Here is a 17,005-nt window from a genome sequence, read left to right on the forward strand (position 1 = left end):
CCCGAGGTGTGTTTAAAGAATGTTATCTGCATACAGAGGCTGGATCTGCCTATACAGCCCAGCCTCTGTTGCTATCCCAAACCCCACTAAGGTCCCCCTGCACTCTGCAATCCCTCATAAATCACAGCTGTGCTGTGAGGCTGTGTTTACATCTGTAGTGTCAGTCTCAGATGCTCCCCCGCCTCCTGCATAGCTCTGGTCCCTGCCCCCGTCCCTTCTCTCCAATCAGCAGGGAGGGAAGGGATGCAGGCGGGGACTGGAGTTCTGCAGGAGGTGGGGAGAGCAGACTGACACTATAGAGATAAACACAGCCAGCTTTGACAAGCTGTTTGTCAGCAGTGTGGCTGTGATTTATGAGGGATTGCAGAGTGCAGGGGGACCTTAGGGGGGTTTGGGATAGCAACAGAGGCTGGGCTGTATAGACAGATCCAGCCTCTGTATGCAGATAATATTCTTCAAACCCACCTCGGGTTCTCTTTAAGTGAACATGAGGCATCACTGAAAATTATGCAATTCATCTCTATATGCTTCTAAAAGGCAAGCGCACATGTAAAACCACTGGTGTATATGATCATTTATTTATTTATTTATTTTTTAACAAGTACATATAGAATATACATTTTACAGAGTTACACCATTCTAACATGCATACAGCAGTTGGAAGTTTTATGCTCCTCCTCCGTGCATGCCTCTTTAAGCATCTTATACTTTACTATGTTTTGCGTGATCGTGAGCTATCTGTGTATTCTAAAGGTACTGGTCCAAGCCTTATTCCATAAATTCATATCAATCCATGCCATGCAATTGCCTATTCGTGCAGTATACTGTAATTCTCTCTCGGTGACTAGTTGGAGGTATAGTAACTATTTCTGTTGCCATTGTTGCTATCAGGGCTGTGGAGTCGGAGTAATTTTGGGTACCTGGAGTCGAAGTTCGAGTTCGACTCATCATCCCTGGTTGCTATGGTAGCTAGTAGAGAGTTAGGGGTTTTTAGGTGGAGGGTTATGTGGTGTATTCCCTTTCCCTGCTCCCAATGTCCCACTGTTTTGCCATTCATACTCTGTTATATTTCTCTGCGTCTCAGGTCAGTTTCACACTGGGGTGGTGCGGTGTGGTTTTTTACCGCATCCCACCGCAGGGCAATGAAAGTCTATGGGGACTTTCATACTGACGCGGTGTGGCACAATGCAAAGGAAGTTACTTTTTGCTGTGTCCCTGACGCTAGGACAAACCTACGTTACCATGCGGTTCTGTGTCGGCCTGCAGCGACGTGTGGCAGACCGGAATTCATGTAAGTCTATGGTGATGCATGTTTTTTTTTTCTTCTTTTTAAACGTACGCCCCCCCCCCCCATCAGCCTATCACAGCGGAAAGCTCCTGTGTCCCCCAGGGGGACAGCCGCGTCACACGGCTGTCCCCAGTACAGCGCTGCTATAGAATGCATTGCTGTACAATGTCAATAGACAGCGGTTTCGCCGTCTAACAGTCTCCGAGCGGAGCTCTGCAGCACACACGATCTTCTGCAATCCCCGCCTGCAGCTATTTACGCCAATCGGTGTGGAGCGCTCCTGAGGCTGCCGCCTTGTTCACGCCAATCGGCCTGAAGCGGTCGACTAGGGGTTAACGTGGTAGTCCCTGAAGGCCTGTTTTATGCGTTGCGGTCCCAGCAGCCAACTCCCAGTGTGAAACCAGCCTCAAGGTTTCATATAAATTGCTTTTGATTATCAGAAATAATCTCTTCTTCTATTTTAATTAGATTCTCTGTGATTTTAGATAACTGTCTGTTGTACTCCTTCTCCCCTTAAAATGGTTCTGTGTTCCCATAATTTTATTAGATAACCTTTCAAAGTTCTCATTCTTCCTTTTTAGTCATAAGCTTTACCACATTAAACCCACTTTCCTGGTAAAATTCTTCCCACTCTGCCATTTTCCTCACCATCATTCGGTACTACATCCAATCTAACGGTAGCAATGATGGGCAGATTCAACCAAGAGACCAATCTCTCTCTAATTGAATCCGATTTAGGAGAGATCTGTTGGCTGCCCATACACCACAGGCTGAGTCCCGTACAATTTCATGCTGTCAAATGTCCCCCCGGTGCCCAGTGCAAGTGATGCTACCTGTCCGCGGCCTCTGCATGTCCCCGGCACTCTGTTCTCCATACACACGCACCACGTGGATGCCTAGCAATGTGGCCGCATACATTACGTCTGACGCCAAGCACGCACCCTTACTAGGCAACCATGTGTGGCGCGCTTGTATGAAGAGCGGAGTGCGCCCGAAGCCAGCAGGAGGACAAGTGGAGGCCGCAGACAGGTAATGTATAACAAGCACTGGGCACCGGGGGGACATTTGACATTAGGGGGGGGGAGAGTGCTGGGGGTTTTGGCGCGTTCGTCAACCGTGCCAAAATTGCAAACTGTTACCGCCACGCACCTGATCAAGCAAGTCGGCCCAACATCTTGCAGCATGTGGGATCCACTTATGCAACCAATTTTGTCCAGAAATTGGTCACATTGTAGGTCAGGAATGCTATTGGCAGCACAGGTTTTCATCCGATTATAATAATCGAATTGGATGGTCAATCGCCCACCAAGTCGTCTGATGTATGGCTACCTTAAGTCTTTTGGCCACTATCCCCTATGGCAGGGGTAGGGAACCTTGGCTCTCCAGCTGTTACAGAACTACAATTCCCACAATGCATTGCAGGAGTCTGACAGCCACAGTCATGATTAATAAAGGCAAATGCATTGTGGGATTTGTAGTTTTATCACAGCTGGAGAGCCAAGGCTCCCTACCACTGCCCTATGGGATATCTAGTGAGGGTAGTCACATCCACCTGAGTATCCTTAATGTCCTTAAGTATACAGGGTCAATTTAAAAGACAGCAAAACATGCACCGGTAAGTCTTATTGGACTGAGGGCTTACCTCTCGGTTCTTGTTCGGCAAAGAGTAGATTGGCTCAACTGCTGCATATTCATCTCTTCTTGGTGACCTTTGCTGCACATGTTCTTTCTCAACATCAGACACCTGTTCCTCAGTGCCTTCAGCAGCATCATCATCGTCATCAAATTCATAGGACATGACAGGGGAGCTCAGGTTCTTGCGAGTGGCATAGTCCTTCCAGTTTTGTCTAAAATTAAGCCATAAATCGACACATGCATAAATGAAGACGGTGATCAGCAGGTGAAACCTACACAATAGCTGAGGCAGTGTTGGATGTGGAGTCATATATGTATGCACAGAGTTTCACATGTTCAACAACAGTGTTATCACTGGCACAGGGATTATGACCACGCTCCCTGCCTGATCCCCTGACCATACATTGGCTTCTGTATTGGAGCAGAGGCAAGCTTAAAGTGGGGTAGAAAGAGGGGGGTTTGTAGAAATAGAAAGAGTGGTAAGGCTGCCTTAGTTTCTTGATGTAAACTGTGTAACGTTTGATAAAGGTAAAGTGATAAAATTAATTTTTATAACTTTTTTTCCTGTAACTTGCCAAAATGTGTCAAGCAAGGGTCTAGTATACAGTTCAGGAGAGTATTGATGTGTATGCAAGTTTATACTGATCCCAGCATGTTTTGTATGGACAGATAGATCTGTCAATACCGCTAGGGAGGTGACCCTTACTTTTGTTGAGAAATCTGCAATTCCTTCAGTTGATGACTGGGATATAACAAAACATATCTTAATAATTATAATAATAGCTTGATTTTCTCATACTGGGCATATAAAACACACTAGGCCAATTCACTTATTCCCCTAGGAGATAATTTTCATCTTCTGTTTAAAATAACTATTTAGCACTCTGCAATTGTAGAAGTACCAAAAAGTAAGAGGAAAAGTACTGTCCAAATTATTCGGAGTATGTTTTTTCTTGCTGGTGGCTTAACCCCTTGGCGGTATGAGGTTTCAGACCCTAAAAATCAGGGGAAAAAATCATGCCGCCAGAAGCAGCCTCTTCTCTCACCCACCTCCCTGGGCTCCAGCGCTGCAATTATACAATCATTCTCCGGGTGGCACTGTAACTCATTGGTGAGATGAATGATGGCGATCTCACCAGAGATATTTAGAGCCTATGAGGACAGGAAGGAGAATGGCTACCGACGCCTGGATCCCCCGAGCGGTGAGTAAAAGCTCCCGCTACGCGGAATACTCTGCATAGAGCTCCTGGTGGCTAGCCCGAGTGTAGCTTGGGATTACCGCCAGGCAGGTTAAAAGGCATTTTATTGATAAGATGGAATATATCAGCTAAAGGGGCCATACACTAGGCGACCAACCAACCAATCCACCATCCAATTTGATTATTATAATCGAATAGGATGAAAATTGGTGCTGCCAAGTGCATGCCCGACCGACAAAGCGACTGTATGAATGTATAAATGTATGCAGTGTGTAGTGCATTTATACATTACCTGTCCAGTGTCAGCCTCCACGTGGTTTCCGTCCATCTCGCCAGGTTCCGCATACACGCCGGTGGCGCTCTGATGTCACGAAGGCGCACAGCGGCTCACGTCAGACGCTATGCGCCTCTAGCGTGTATACAGCTTACCCGGCGAGATGGACGGATGGACCCGGCGGGCTGCTACAGGACAGTTAATGTATAAATGCACTACATAATTTACATACATTTATACATTTTGGGGACAACGGCGGGGCGGACGGTGGCGGCTCAGCCGATTCCTGGATTATTTCATGCTGAAATCGGATGGGAATCGGCCTGTAGTGTATGGGCAGATTCGATTAGAGACATATTTATCTTTAATCAGATTCGATTAGAGATAAAATTTGTCTCTTGGTCGAATCTGCCCATATTCGTTCTAGTGTATAGGAACCTTAAGGGAAAAAGTGAATTGGATCAGGCCCACTGTTTCAAACAGAGACTGACAGATTACAATAGCCAAAGCTGTTGCCAGACAGAGAAGCTGTAGAAAATAAGCAGCAGTTATCTACAGTTTATCTCCTGGCTTGTCTGACACCACTACTGCTCATCTCCTGCTACTAACCCTTGAGCTGCCTGCTCACCTCCTGGCTTCTGACTCTGGCTTGTCTGATACCCCTAATGCTGGGAATACACCATACAATTTTCTGTTTGATTCTTCTGTTAAGCTGGCCATACACTGGCCCGATTTGCCGCCGATTCGACAGCAGATTCGATCACTGGGATCGAATCTGCTGCCAATCGTTTGCGCTAAACGCACCCGCCGATCCGATTTCCTCCCGAAATCGGATCGGTCCGTCAATCGCGCCGTGCGGGTTACTTCCGTCGATCGCCCACGGGTAGGGAGCGCGTCGCTAGCGGCGGACGATCCGATACAGTTATACATTACCTGATGCTGGCTCCCGGGCATCTTCTCCGCGTTTTCTCCGCATCTCCTCCGCGCTTCTCTCTTGCTTCCATCCCAGCGTACATTGACTTCCTGTGTCACGCCAGTGACCAGGAAGTTCAAATAGAGGGCGCTCTATTTGAACTTCCTGGTCACGGAGTGACACAGTGTACGCTGGGATGCGGTGCGGGGTGCAGCGCGGAGAAGAGGACCCGGAGCCAGCTTCAGGTAATGGATGCGGGGGGGGGGGGGGGGACAGGCGGCAGCGGCGGCTCCACAGATTGTGATCGGTTTCAGGCTGAAATCGATTCACAATCTGTTTGCAGTAAAGGCATCCATACGATCCCTCTCTGATCAGATTCGATCAGCTAAGGATCTGTCAGCTGGTCGATCTAATGGCAAATCGACCAGTGTATGGCTACCTTTAGAGTTTTCTGTTACAATGCATAATTAGATTATTTTCTGTAGAGTCTGGTCATTATCTCTGGTGCATTGTCTTCTGGTAATCTCCTGCTGAATAGAACAATGCCTAATTTCTAGGCAGATAGATGGTTAGATTGATAATTTCCAACATGTTGGAAATTATCTATCTGGCAGGTAAATCTAAAGGCGCCCATACATTTACCGACCAACCAACCAACCAATCGACCATCCAATTCGATCATTATAATCGAATTGGATGAAAATTGGTGCTGCCAAGTGCATGCCCGACAAAGCAACCAATTTCGAGACAGAAATTCGCCGCGCGATCGATCGCACATGCTGGAAAATTTCTGCCCGAGGTTGGTTGGTCGGGTGCGCAGCGGTACGGTGGCCAAAGTGCGAACGAGCGGCGAGACGACGAAACCCCCGCAGCTGCCGTCGCAATGTATAAATGGTTTCCGTCCATCTCGCCGGGTTCCGCATATACGCAAGCGGCGCATAGCGGCTGACGTCAGACGCTATGTGCCGCAACCGTGTATGCGGCTGTTACCCGGTGAGATGGACGGACACAGTGCGGAAGCTGCTACAGGACAGGTAATGTGTAAATGCACTACACAACATACACTTATACATTGCGGAGGCAGATGGTGGCTCAGTCGATTCACTGATGATTTCATGCTGAAATTCGGACGGGAATCGGCCTGTAGAGTATGGGCATATTCGATTAGAGACAAATTTATCTCTAATCAGATTCGATTAGAGATAATTTTGTCTCTTGGTCGAATCTGTCGATACTCGTTCTAATGTATAGGCACCCTAACAGAAAATCTAACAGCTGTATTCCAAGCATAAGGCTCACCTGCTGGCTATGAACTCTGGCTTGTCTGGCACCACTACTGCTCACCTCCTGGCTACTGACCCTGGCTTGTCTGGCACCACTACTGCTCACCTCCTGGCTACTGACCCTGGCTTGTCTGACACCACTACTGCTCACCTCCTGGCTACTGACCCTGGCTTGTCTGACACTATTACTACTGCTCACCTCCTGGCCACTGACCCTGGCTTGTCTGGCACCACTACTGCTCACCTCCTGGCTACTGACCCTGGCTTGTCTGGCACCACTACTGCTCACCTCCTGGCTACTGACCCTGGCTTGTCTGACACCACTACTGCTCACCTCCTGGCTACTGACCCTGGCTTGTCTGGCACCACTACTGCTCACCTCCTGGCTACTGACCCTGGCTTGTCTGACACCACTACTGCTCACCTCCTGGCTACTGACTCTGGCTTGTCTGACACTATTACTACTGCTCACCTCCTGGCCACTGACCCTGGCTTGTCTGGCACCACTACTGCTCACCTCCTGGCTACTGACCCTGGCTTGTCTGACACCACTACTGCTCACCTCATGGTTACTGACCCTGGCTGATCTGACACCACTACTACTCACCTCCTGGCTACTGACCCTGGCTTGTCTGACACTATTACTACTGCTCACCTCCTGGCTACTGACCCTGGCTTGTCTGACACCACTACTGCTCACCTCCTGGCTACTGACTCTGGCTTGTCTGACACTATTACTACTGCTCACCTCCTGGCTACTGACCCTGGCTTGTCTGGCACCACTACTGCTCACCTCCTGGCTACTGACCCTGGCTTGTCTGACACCACTACTGCTCACCTCCTGGCTACTGACCCTGGCTTGTCTGACACCACTACTGCTCACCTCATGGTTACTGACCCTGGCTTGTCTGACACCACTACTGCTCACCTCCTGGCTACTGACACCACTACTGCTCACCTCCTGGCTACTGACCCTGGCTTGTCTGACACCACTACTGCTCACCTCCTGGCTACTGACCGTGGCTTGTCTGACACTATTACTACTGCTCACCTCCTGGCTACTGACCCTGGCTTGTCTGGCACCACTACTGCTCACCTCCTGGCTACTGACCCTGGCTTGTCTGACACCACTACTGCTCACCTCCTGGCTACTGACCCTGGCTTGTCTGACACCACTACTGCTCACCTCATGGTTACTGACCCTGGCTGGTCTGACACCACTACTGTTCCCCTCCTGGCTACTGACCCTGGCTTGTCTGACACCACTACTGCTCACCTCCTGGCTACTGACCCTGGCTTGTCTGACACCACTACTGCTCACCTCCTGGCTACTGACCCTGGCTGGTCTGACACCACTACTGCTCACCTCCTGGCTACTGACCCTGGCTTGTCTGACACCACTACTGCTCACCTCCTGGCTACTGACCCTGGCTTGTCTGACACCACTACTGCTCACCTCCTGGCTACTGACACCACTACTGCTCACCTCCTGGCTACTGACCCTGGCTTGTCTGACACCACTACTGCTCACCTCCTGGCTACTGACCCTGGCTTGTCTGACACTACTACTACTCACCTCATGGCTACTGACACTGGCTTGTCTGACACTACTACTACTCACCTCATGGCTACTGACACTGGCTTGTCTGACACTACTACTACTACTCACCTCCTGGCTACTGACACTGGCTTGTCTGATAATTACTGCTCACTTCATAGCCTTTAGACACCAGGTAGTTAAACACCACTACATCTGATTTCCTGTCCACCAACTCACCTCATCATACAGTGCAGGGTTTAGCTGAGGTCTGCAAACTGAGACTGACCTGCAGAAACACCAAGTCTAATATACCATGCGCTTAGGTCCATAATTCTGTGACAATCCAGTCACTTCTTAGATTCTGCACCTTTGAAAAGATTTTCAGTGTATGCTGACCACCAAGCTAACTGCAGGTAAGCTCCAGTAACTGTGCTCTTCCTATACAGTAATAACAATTACCACACTAACAACATCTTTTATATCCAAAGTCATAAAATCTCTACTCGAATACTTTTTGATCTCTCCATCATAGACAGTGATATTTTTATTTAGGAAATAAGTGTATTCTTACGATATTCCAAGCTCTGAAGCTGAAGCATAGGGTTCTATCTGGCTGGCTTCACCAACGTATGTGCTGTCATTCTCAGAATAGGACCTCTGGCGCGGTTGAGGTATAGCAACTGTCCGCCCAGTTAAAGAGGTCATCAAAATGGCAGCAGCTAGAGCAGACCTAGAAAAAAATTTTGATTTATACACAAACAGTTCACACAAGCATTATTTCATGAATTCATTGTAACAGATCAAGTGCGCAACATGGAGCCTGATACTTTAGAATAACCAGCAACCAAGCAACTAAATGGTTGGAAGTGTATCTCCAAGGCTAGAATGGTTATACACAGCAGAATGGAAGTACTGACGTGTGTGATCAGCAAGGAGTCCGAGTTTAGCACGCACATTCAGTATGCAGAGTCTACCCTCATGAAACAACAGGCATGTCTTTTACGCTTAAAGGACACTTGAACTGAGAGGGATATGTAGCCTGCCATATTAATGTCCTTTTAAACTATACCAGTTGCCCAGCAGACCTCTTTAGCTGCAGTGATATCTGGATCACACACACGGAAGGCCGAAGTCGGACCTTAGTCAGAAACTTCTGATTTGCATGCTTGTTCAGGGTCTATGCCTTAGGCTGCTTTCACAGTGGGACATTACAGGCGCACGTTAGAGCAGCCTGTAACGCACCCCCACCGCACAGCAATGAAAAATCAATGGGCTGTTCACAGTGCCCACGTTGCATTACACAGTAACGCTTCACGTCAAGACAACGTACTGCATGCAGTACTTTATACGCACGTTAGAGCAGCCTGTAACGCACCCCCACCGCACAGCAATGAAAAATCAATGGGCTGTTCACAGTGCCCACGTTGCATTACACAGTAACGCTTCACGTCAAGACAACGTACTGCATGCAGTACTTTATACGCGGCTAAGCCGCGTTAGACTGTTTGCATATGCTCAGTACGGGGTTTTTTTTTTTATTTTAGAGGCGGGGAGAGGCCGCTACGTAGCCAGGCACATGGCTACTTGGCATTCACTGCACTTGCAGTGTTTACTCTTTGGAGCGGCCGCTGATTGGCTGGCTGGCGGGACCACGTGATGCGGAGAGCTCCGCTCACGTGGTCTCCGCGGCGCCTCCGACAGAGCAGGCGCACCAAGAGCTGCTTGTAACGCAGCTCTTGGTAGCGTCCTGCTCCAACACCACCAGGCGTTGCGTTAGGGGCACGTTATGTGCCCTATAACGTCCCCTAAATGCAACGTCCTGGTGTGTAAGTAGCCTAAAGGTTTTAGAGACAAAGTATTAGCAGGACAGCCAGGCAACTGGTATTGTTTAAAAGGAATATCCCCCAGTTCAGGAGTTCTTTAAACTAGTTACACACACACAGAAATTATGCAAATTCTATTGTATATTCCTACTATTAAGCGTAACATGAACAAAATGCCAACAATGTGTAACAGATGTATCCTAGTAAAGTGTACTGATTATATCATATCAGTGTTTAATTCATCTCGACATATTTATAGTAATGCTTCATATCTATCTGGAAAAGAATATATGAGTGGATTACAGTTTTAGAAATATATAACTTGTAAATGAAAGTCAGTAGAAATGCCACAAATATTATGAGACGGTATCTCATTGCCATCCCTGCCAGGTGACCGTAATCCCGTGTGTACATAGATTTACACGTATAAAAAACAAACAGCAAAATTAAACTTATGGAACTACTCTTTTCAACTGTAGACAGCAGAAATGCATTTCAGGATGCTCAGTACATTGACCATGTTGGGTTCAACCACTCTCTGCCAAGACCAGAAAACTGGTGCTGCACAAAAACTGGACAGCTGTAGCCTGGAAAACGTGAGCCTGGTATGATGAATACAGATTCCTGCTGAGGCACACAGATGGTAGGGCCAGATTAAAAACTATATGGATTCATGAACCCAGGCTTGCCTTGTGGCAGCACTCCAGGCTTGTGCTGGTTGGTAAATCAGTGAGTAGTAACATAAATGTACAGCTGATAAATCTGCAGAAATTGTGTAATGCAATCATGTCAGTATGGACCAGAATACACATGAATCTTTCCAGCATCTTCTAAAATGTATGACATGAACAATTGAGGCTGTTGTGGGGACAAAAAGAGGCCCAAGGCTAACTTATCTAGTATGGAGTAGCATTTCTAATAATACTAGATGCTAATATACACAGAGAACAGCTCCTATGTAAAGGGGACATAAACACGACCTAAAATGAACCCAAGCTCACATACTTACCTAAAGAGAGGGAAGCCTCTGGATCCTAATGAGGCTCCCCATCCCGTCTCCAGATGCCACTCGCGAGCCCTCTATCTAGCACAGTGATGGCTAACCTTGGTACTCCAGCTGTGATGGAACTACAAGTCCCATGAGGCACTGCAATACTCTGACAGCTCTAAGCATAACTCGGGGAGGCAGAGGCATGATGGGATTTGTAGTTTTGTCACAGCTGAAGAGCCAAGGTTAGCCATCACTGCTCTAGCTGATCAGGGTTGTGCTCCTCTTCTGTGATGAGTGCAGCTGTGCTGAAGGTGTGCATAAGCACCGCCACACCAGCGCATTAGCAAGGGGCTGGTCAAGCATGAGCACCTTTGGCTTACTGAGCAGGTCTTGCCCGTTCTAGTTGAGGAGAACGGCCCTGATCAGATTACCTATATGCTCTTGTCAGTAATCTTTGGAACGTTGGCGAGAGGCAACAGGGGACGCCCCATTATGATCCAGAGGGTTCCCTCTTCTTAGGTAAATATGCGATTTTGTATCCAACCTTCAGTTACTGTAAACTTTAAAGTGTAACTGTCGGGCATAAAATTAAAACTCAATTCTTTATTTTTATCTGGTAAACAAGTAATAAGGATGCTAACCAGGCAATCCAAACTATTACTTTTCTTGTTGATAAATGATCATTCCCCAGCTTACCCGACTCTTATTTGGTACGCACAAAATTTGGTGCACAAAAAGGAAGTTGCAGGGTATGCTGGGTTGTCCTTTTTTGCTTCTCTATTTCCCCTCTGACTTAACTATTGCAGCCTTTCCCTCCTGTTTTCCCCTCCCACACCTCTGTTCCTCTCTGATCAGCCAATATTTATCATGCTGAGACAATGCACTTTCTATAGTGAAGGGTGGGCAAATCAGGCAGAGGACAGTAAGGGAGGAAATGACATCAGGATTGGCTTCAAAATAGCCACAGTTAATATGGGAAATGCTAAGAAGGATTTTCTCTTTTTTTTACTGTAGAAAAATCACTAAAATCAAAAAGTGGACAGTGCAATACATATGTTATGTAAGTAGAGAAAATATATATATATTTGTGAAAAAAGAGCAAAAAAAGAAAAGTCAATACATACTTTACAGGAAATACATTAAAGGACCACTATCACGAAAAAAGTAGGCAGTTATCGTCCGGCGCCAGTGTTTTCCCATTGGGTGAATTAGAACTACCTCCACTAATCAGGGTCGCACTGCAACATCCCAACGTCCACACAGCAGATCATAACGCTTGCAGGAAATCGGCTCCTGAGAATCACCCATGAGGAGATGAACTAGCCCAAAACCTGTCGGCTCTGTCAGATTTTAACTGCCTACTTTTTTTGCAATAGTGGTACTTTAAAAGCTTAAAAAAGAAAAGATGGCAGGTCCTTCAATGACATAATGACATATCACCTACCTTGGTCTCTCTGGAGAAGGGTTTGGGCTGCGAGGGGGAGGGGTGCGAGGAACAGCAGAGCGGGGGGCTACAGTGGCTGCAGGGATCAGGCCATGAGCAATATGTTTCTAAGCAAGGGAGACAATAAGCAATTAACATCTTTTAAAAAAAAAGTACTTCAAATAAAAAGACATTACCGCTTCAGGATATAGTGAACAGTAATAATAAAACAATCATAGGGCTGTAAGAGGGTAGTCATAGCACATATCAGGGTAAAGTTAGGTTTACACTGCACAAAAGAAAAATGTAATTGAGATCTATCAGTCTGGTAAAGGTTATAAAGCCATTTCTAATGCTTTGGGACTCCAGCGAACCACAGTGAGAGTCATAATCCACAAATGGCAAAAACATGGAACAGTGATGAACCTTACCAGGAGTGGCCGGCTGACCAATATTACCCCAAGAGCGCAGAAAAAAACTAATCCGAGAGGCCACAAAAGACCCCAGGACAACATCTAAAGAACTGCAGGCCTCACTTGCCTCAATTAAGGTCAGTGTTCACGACTCCACCATAAGAAAGAGACTGGGCAAAAACGGCCTGCATGGCAGATATCCAAGGCGCAAACCACTTTTAAGCAAAAAGAACATTAAGTCTCGTCTCAATTTTGCTAAAAAAACATCTTAATGATTGCCAAGACTTTTGGGAAAATACCTTGTGGACCAACGAGACAAAAGTTGAACTTTTTGGAAGGTGCGTGTCCCGTTACATCTGGCATAGAAGTAACACAGCATTTCAGCAAAAGAACATCATACCAACAGTAAAATATGGTGGTGGTAGTGTGATGGTCTGGGGTTGTTTTGCTCCTTCAGGACCTGGAAGGCTTGCTGTGATAGATGGAACCATGAATTCTACTGTCTACCAAAAAATCCTGAAGGAGAATCTCCGGCCATCTGTTCGTCAACTCAAGCTGAAGCGATCTTGGGTGCTGCAGCAGAACAATGACCGAAAACACACCAGCAAATCCACCTCTGAATGGCTGAAGAAAAACAAAATGAAGACTTTGGAGTGGCCTAGTTAAAGTCCTGACCTGAATCCTATTGAGATGTTGTGGCATGACCTTAAAAAGGTGGTTCATGCTAGAAAACCCTCAAATAAAGCTGAATTACAACAATTCTGCAAAGATGAGTGGGCCAAAATTCCTCCAGAGCGCTGTAAAAGACTTGTTGCAAGTTATCGCAAACACTTGATTGCAGTTATTGCTGCTAAGGGTGGCCCAACCAGTTATTAGGTTCAGGGGGCAATTTCTTTTTCACACAGGGCCATGTAGGTTTTGAGGTTTTTTTTCTAACTAAATAATAAAAACCATCATTTAAAACTGCATTTTGTGTTCAATTATGTTATCTTTGACTAGTAGTTAACGGTTTCTGATGAGCAGAAATATTTAAGTGTGACAAATATGCAAAAGAATAAGAAATCAGGAAGGGGGCAAATAGTTTTTCACACCACTGTATGTAAATATTGTCTTACATCTTTTCATGAGACAGCACAGAAGATACGGCATTTTAATACAATGTAAAATAGTCAGTGTAGTGTGTATAACAGAATAAATTAGCTGTCACAATAAAATAAATCACACAGCCATTCATGTCTAAACTGCTGACAACTCTAAAGGTGCGTACAAACCATTGGCCCGTGTCGCCTGGTGGGGATCGGGACTTGATCCCCTTGGGCGACATTGCTGGGCCAGTCGGTACAGACGCGTATCAGTTGCGTAGCTGACATTGCGTACTGTTGCTATGCCGGGGGGGGGGGGGGGGCGGGGGGATGACAGAGCGGCGTGAGCATGATGTTACACAGCAGGCGGGGAGTGGCACCTTTAAAGAAATGGATGTCCATCGGGTGTGTTGATCTGCCGGGTAGCTGGCTCACGGGTTGCGCATCGTGGGCTGCCATACACACACAAGCACACTTGATTATCGGTGCTAGAGGCAGAGGATAACCATGACTGCCAGGCATTTGTTTAAAAGGAAATAACTATAGCAGCCTCCATATCCCTTACACTTCAGGTGTGTTTTATTAAAAGGGTTCACACTTGACTACTTCACATGCGTTTTCCCACAATATTTTATCTAGATTTTTGCATTAGCTGCTGTACTAATGTTTTTCTGCATACAAACACGCATGGAGTCCAAAAAAAAAAAAAAGTGTACGAAAAACTTAAAATGTATGCATGTTTTCCACGAATGCAAGTGTGGGTCCTGCCTAAAGCCTCTGATTAGAGCCCAGAAATCTTAGCAAGTCCTTTCAGTGCATGATTAGTTATCACAAGTCTATGTATGGCTTCCTAGTGTCGATTACCGCAAGTCCCAGAACGCCTGGTCTGTTTCTCCTATGAAAATCCAAGTATCAGTACACCTAGTCAGTGGCTCTACTAAGGAAATGTCACCCTGGTCCTCTCTAGAAAAATTACACACAGCCATTCTCCATTGCCCTACAAGTCTCAGCATACAATTGCCATATTGGTTTATGACAACCAATCGCAAGATCCCAGCACAATTTGGAATTTCTAATACAGCATCAAATTCAGTCTGTCTCTGATAAGCCACTACAAATTCCAGTGTACTTTTCACGTCACTGATGATGCAATGGTAAGTTGCAGAGCATCCTGCCAGCCTAGTGAAGCAATACAAGTCCCAGCATAACCTGCTGGCCATTAAAGAGCCATTACAACCAGGGCTGTGGAGTCGGAGTCGGAGTCAGGGCAATTTTGGGTGCCTGGAGTCGGAGTCGGGAAAAAATGCACCGATTCCGACTCCTAATGAATTTGTAACTGTAATTAAAATAGAAAATATGATAAAATATTCTATTTCTCAGATAATAGTCATTAAAAATAATGGATGTATACAGTATATATACACAGTAATAGCTGTGCTTAGTCCACAAAAATGAAATAAACCAATCAAAATTAGTTACTTGTGCTGCTTCAATAAAGCAGTCCCCGTATTTTTAAGGTCAGATATACATATCTGATTGTGACTGTATATATGTGTACACAGGAATCTCTTATATATACTAAATAACATCTATGCTGTAGGAATAAAGCCTGATGTGTAGCTGTGTCACTAATAGAGATGGTCAACGAGATGGAAATAATTCTGCATTGATGCTGATTTATGCAAATGTATGCACTCCCTTTGCTGATGAAATCAAATAATTTGATATGTTGTTAAAATTTGGTTTGGTGACTACAAATTAAAGGGTAACTGAGACGGATGAAAAGTAAAGTTTTATACATACCTGGGGCTTCTTCCAGCCCCCTTCAGGCGAATCAGTCCCTCGCTGTCCTCCACCACCCGGATCTTCTGCTATGAGTCTTGGTAATTCAGCCAGTCAGCGCTGTCCAGCCGCATGCCGCTCCCACAGCCAGGAACATTCTGCACCTGCGCAATAGTGCTGCACAGGTGTAGTATGCTCCTGGCGGCGGAGTGTGTGCATGCGCACTACGCCCGACTGGCTCAAGTACCTGGACTCATAGCAGAAGATCCAGGTGGTGGAGGAGGACAACGAGGGGCTGATTATCCTGAAGGCGGCTGGAGGAAGCCCCAGGTATGTATAAAACTTTAATTTCATCCGTCTCAGGTTTACTTTGTTACACAGTAGTACTATACTCTGCATATGCACTCCCCACAGAGCTGCAGGGAATCCACTGAGTATGCTGTGCACATTAAACACAGAGGTGTTGTCTGTTTACAATCTCCTCATTCCCCTGCAGAGTACCTGCACATCATTCTTACATGTACCCACACTTACATTGCCTAGGGCCTGATAGATGTTCTTTGTTCCGGTTTGTACCTTTTACAAGTACTCTTACCAAGGACTAGTTTTAGTCTAAAGGGAATAAATATAGTAGTCTACATATCCTTCTCACTTCAGTTGTCTTGTAAAATTCCTAAGCGTTGGTAGTTAAGAGACGAATTTCATGTTACATACTTTTAATCAACAAAATTGTAATATGCAAATTAGAGGAGTCGGAGTCGGTGGAATCCTAAACTGAGGAGTCGGAGTCGGTGGATTTTTGGACCGACTCCACAGCCCTGATTACAACTTACAGAGCACCTTTCCAGTCTGTGAGGAGGCAATAGAAGTGACACTATCCCAGGCCTGGGCATACTTTTACTGTATGGGACAGGCTGAAACTCATTCTATCTCCAGCAAGAGGTGGAGGTTGCCAGATAATCACCAAGTGAAAAAGAAGATATTTCCGAGAGACCATTATCAGCACTGAGATATTCGGGGGGCAGTTTTATACTTTTCTTACATTTCTACTGTAAATTACAGCATGGCTTTTGTATGTTTTTGTGTTAAAAGTGGAGCTTCCCTTTAGAGCACTCCTCTGCACTGAGGAGTGATGGGCTTTCCACTCGCAGGCAGTCAGTTTGCTGAGCCACCATCAGTGTGCTCTCCACACACAGTCATACTCACAAACTGGTTATTCTGCCTCCTCCTAAACGGTAAGGACATGGTGCAGCTCTTGCAGAATCCGTTATCCTTCTGTCACTGGCACCAACTACTTCCTCCTGTCACGTGACTTTCGCTCTTTCCCATTGGCTGCTGTGAACTCACCTACCAATCAGC

General features: G+C 46.2%; 1 protein-coding gene across 6 annotated transcripts in view; it reads right to left on the reverse strand.

Annotated features, from left to right (window-relative positions):
* Positions 1 to 16,949, reverse strand: part of CEP89 (centrosomal protein 89) — a 363,467-nt gene extending 346,518 nt beyond the window's left edge. For 5 of the 6 annotated variants that reach the window (XM_068259609.1, XM_068259608.1, XM_068259612.1 and 2 more), the window contains exons 1-4: positions 16,853 to 16,949; positions 12,391 to 12,497; positions 8,704 to 8,862; positions 2,931 to 3,135 (exon numbers count right to left, since the gene is read on the reverse strand). In XM_068259609.1, the coding sequence (XP_068115710.1) occupies positions 2,931 to 3,135; positions 8,704 to 8,862; positions 12,391 to 12,497; positions 16,853 to 16,891 (510 nt within the window). In that variant the 5' untranslated portion in view covers positions 16,892 to 16,949. The remainder of the gene's footprint in view (positions 1 to 2,930; positions 3,136 to 8,703; positions 8,863 to 12,390; positions 12,498 to 16,852) is intronic. The other variant, XM_068259610.1, reaches the window with a different exon arrangement.
* Positions 16,950 to 17,005: the final 56 nt, after the last annotated feature.

The sequence above is a fragment of the Hyperolius riggenbachi genome, chromosome 11 (genome assembly GCF_040937935.1).
Source record: "Hyperolius riggenbachi isolate aHypRig1 chromosome 11, aHypRig1.pri, whole genome shotgun sequence".
NCBI lineage: Eukaryota > Metazoa > Chordata > Amphibia > Anura > Hyperoliidae > Hyperolius > Hyperolius riggenbachi.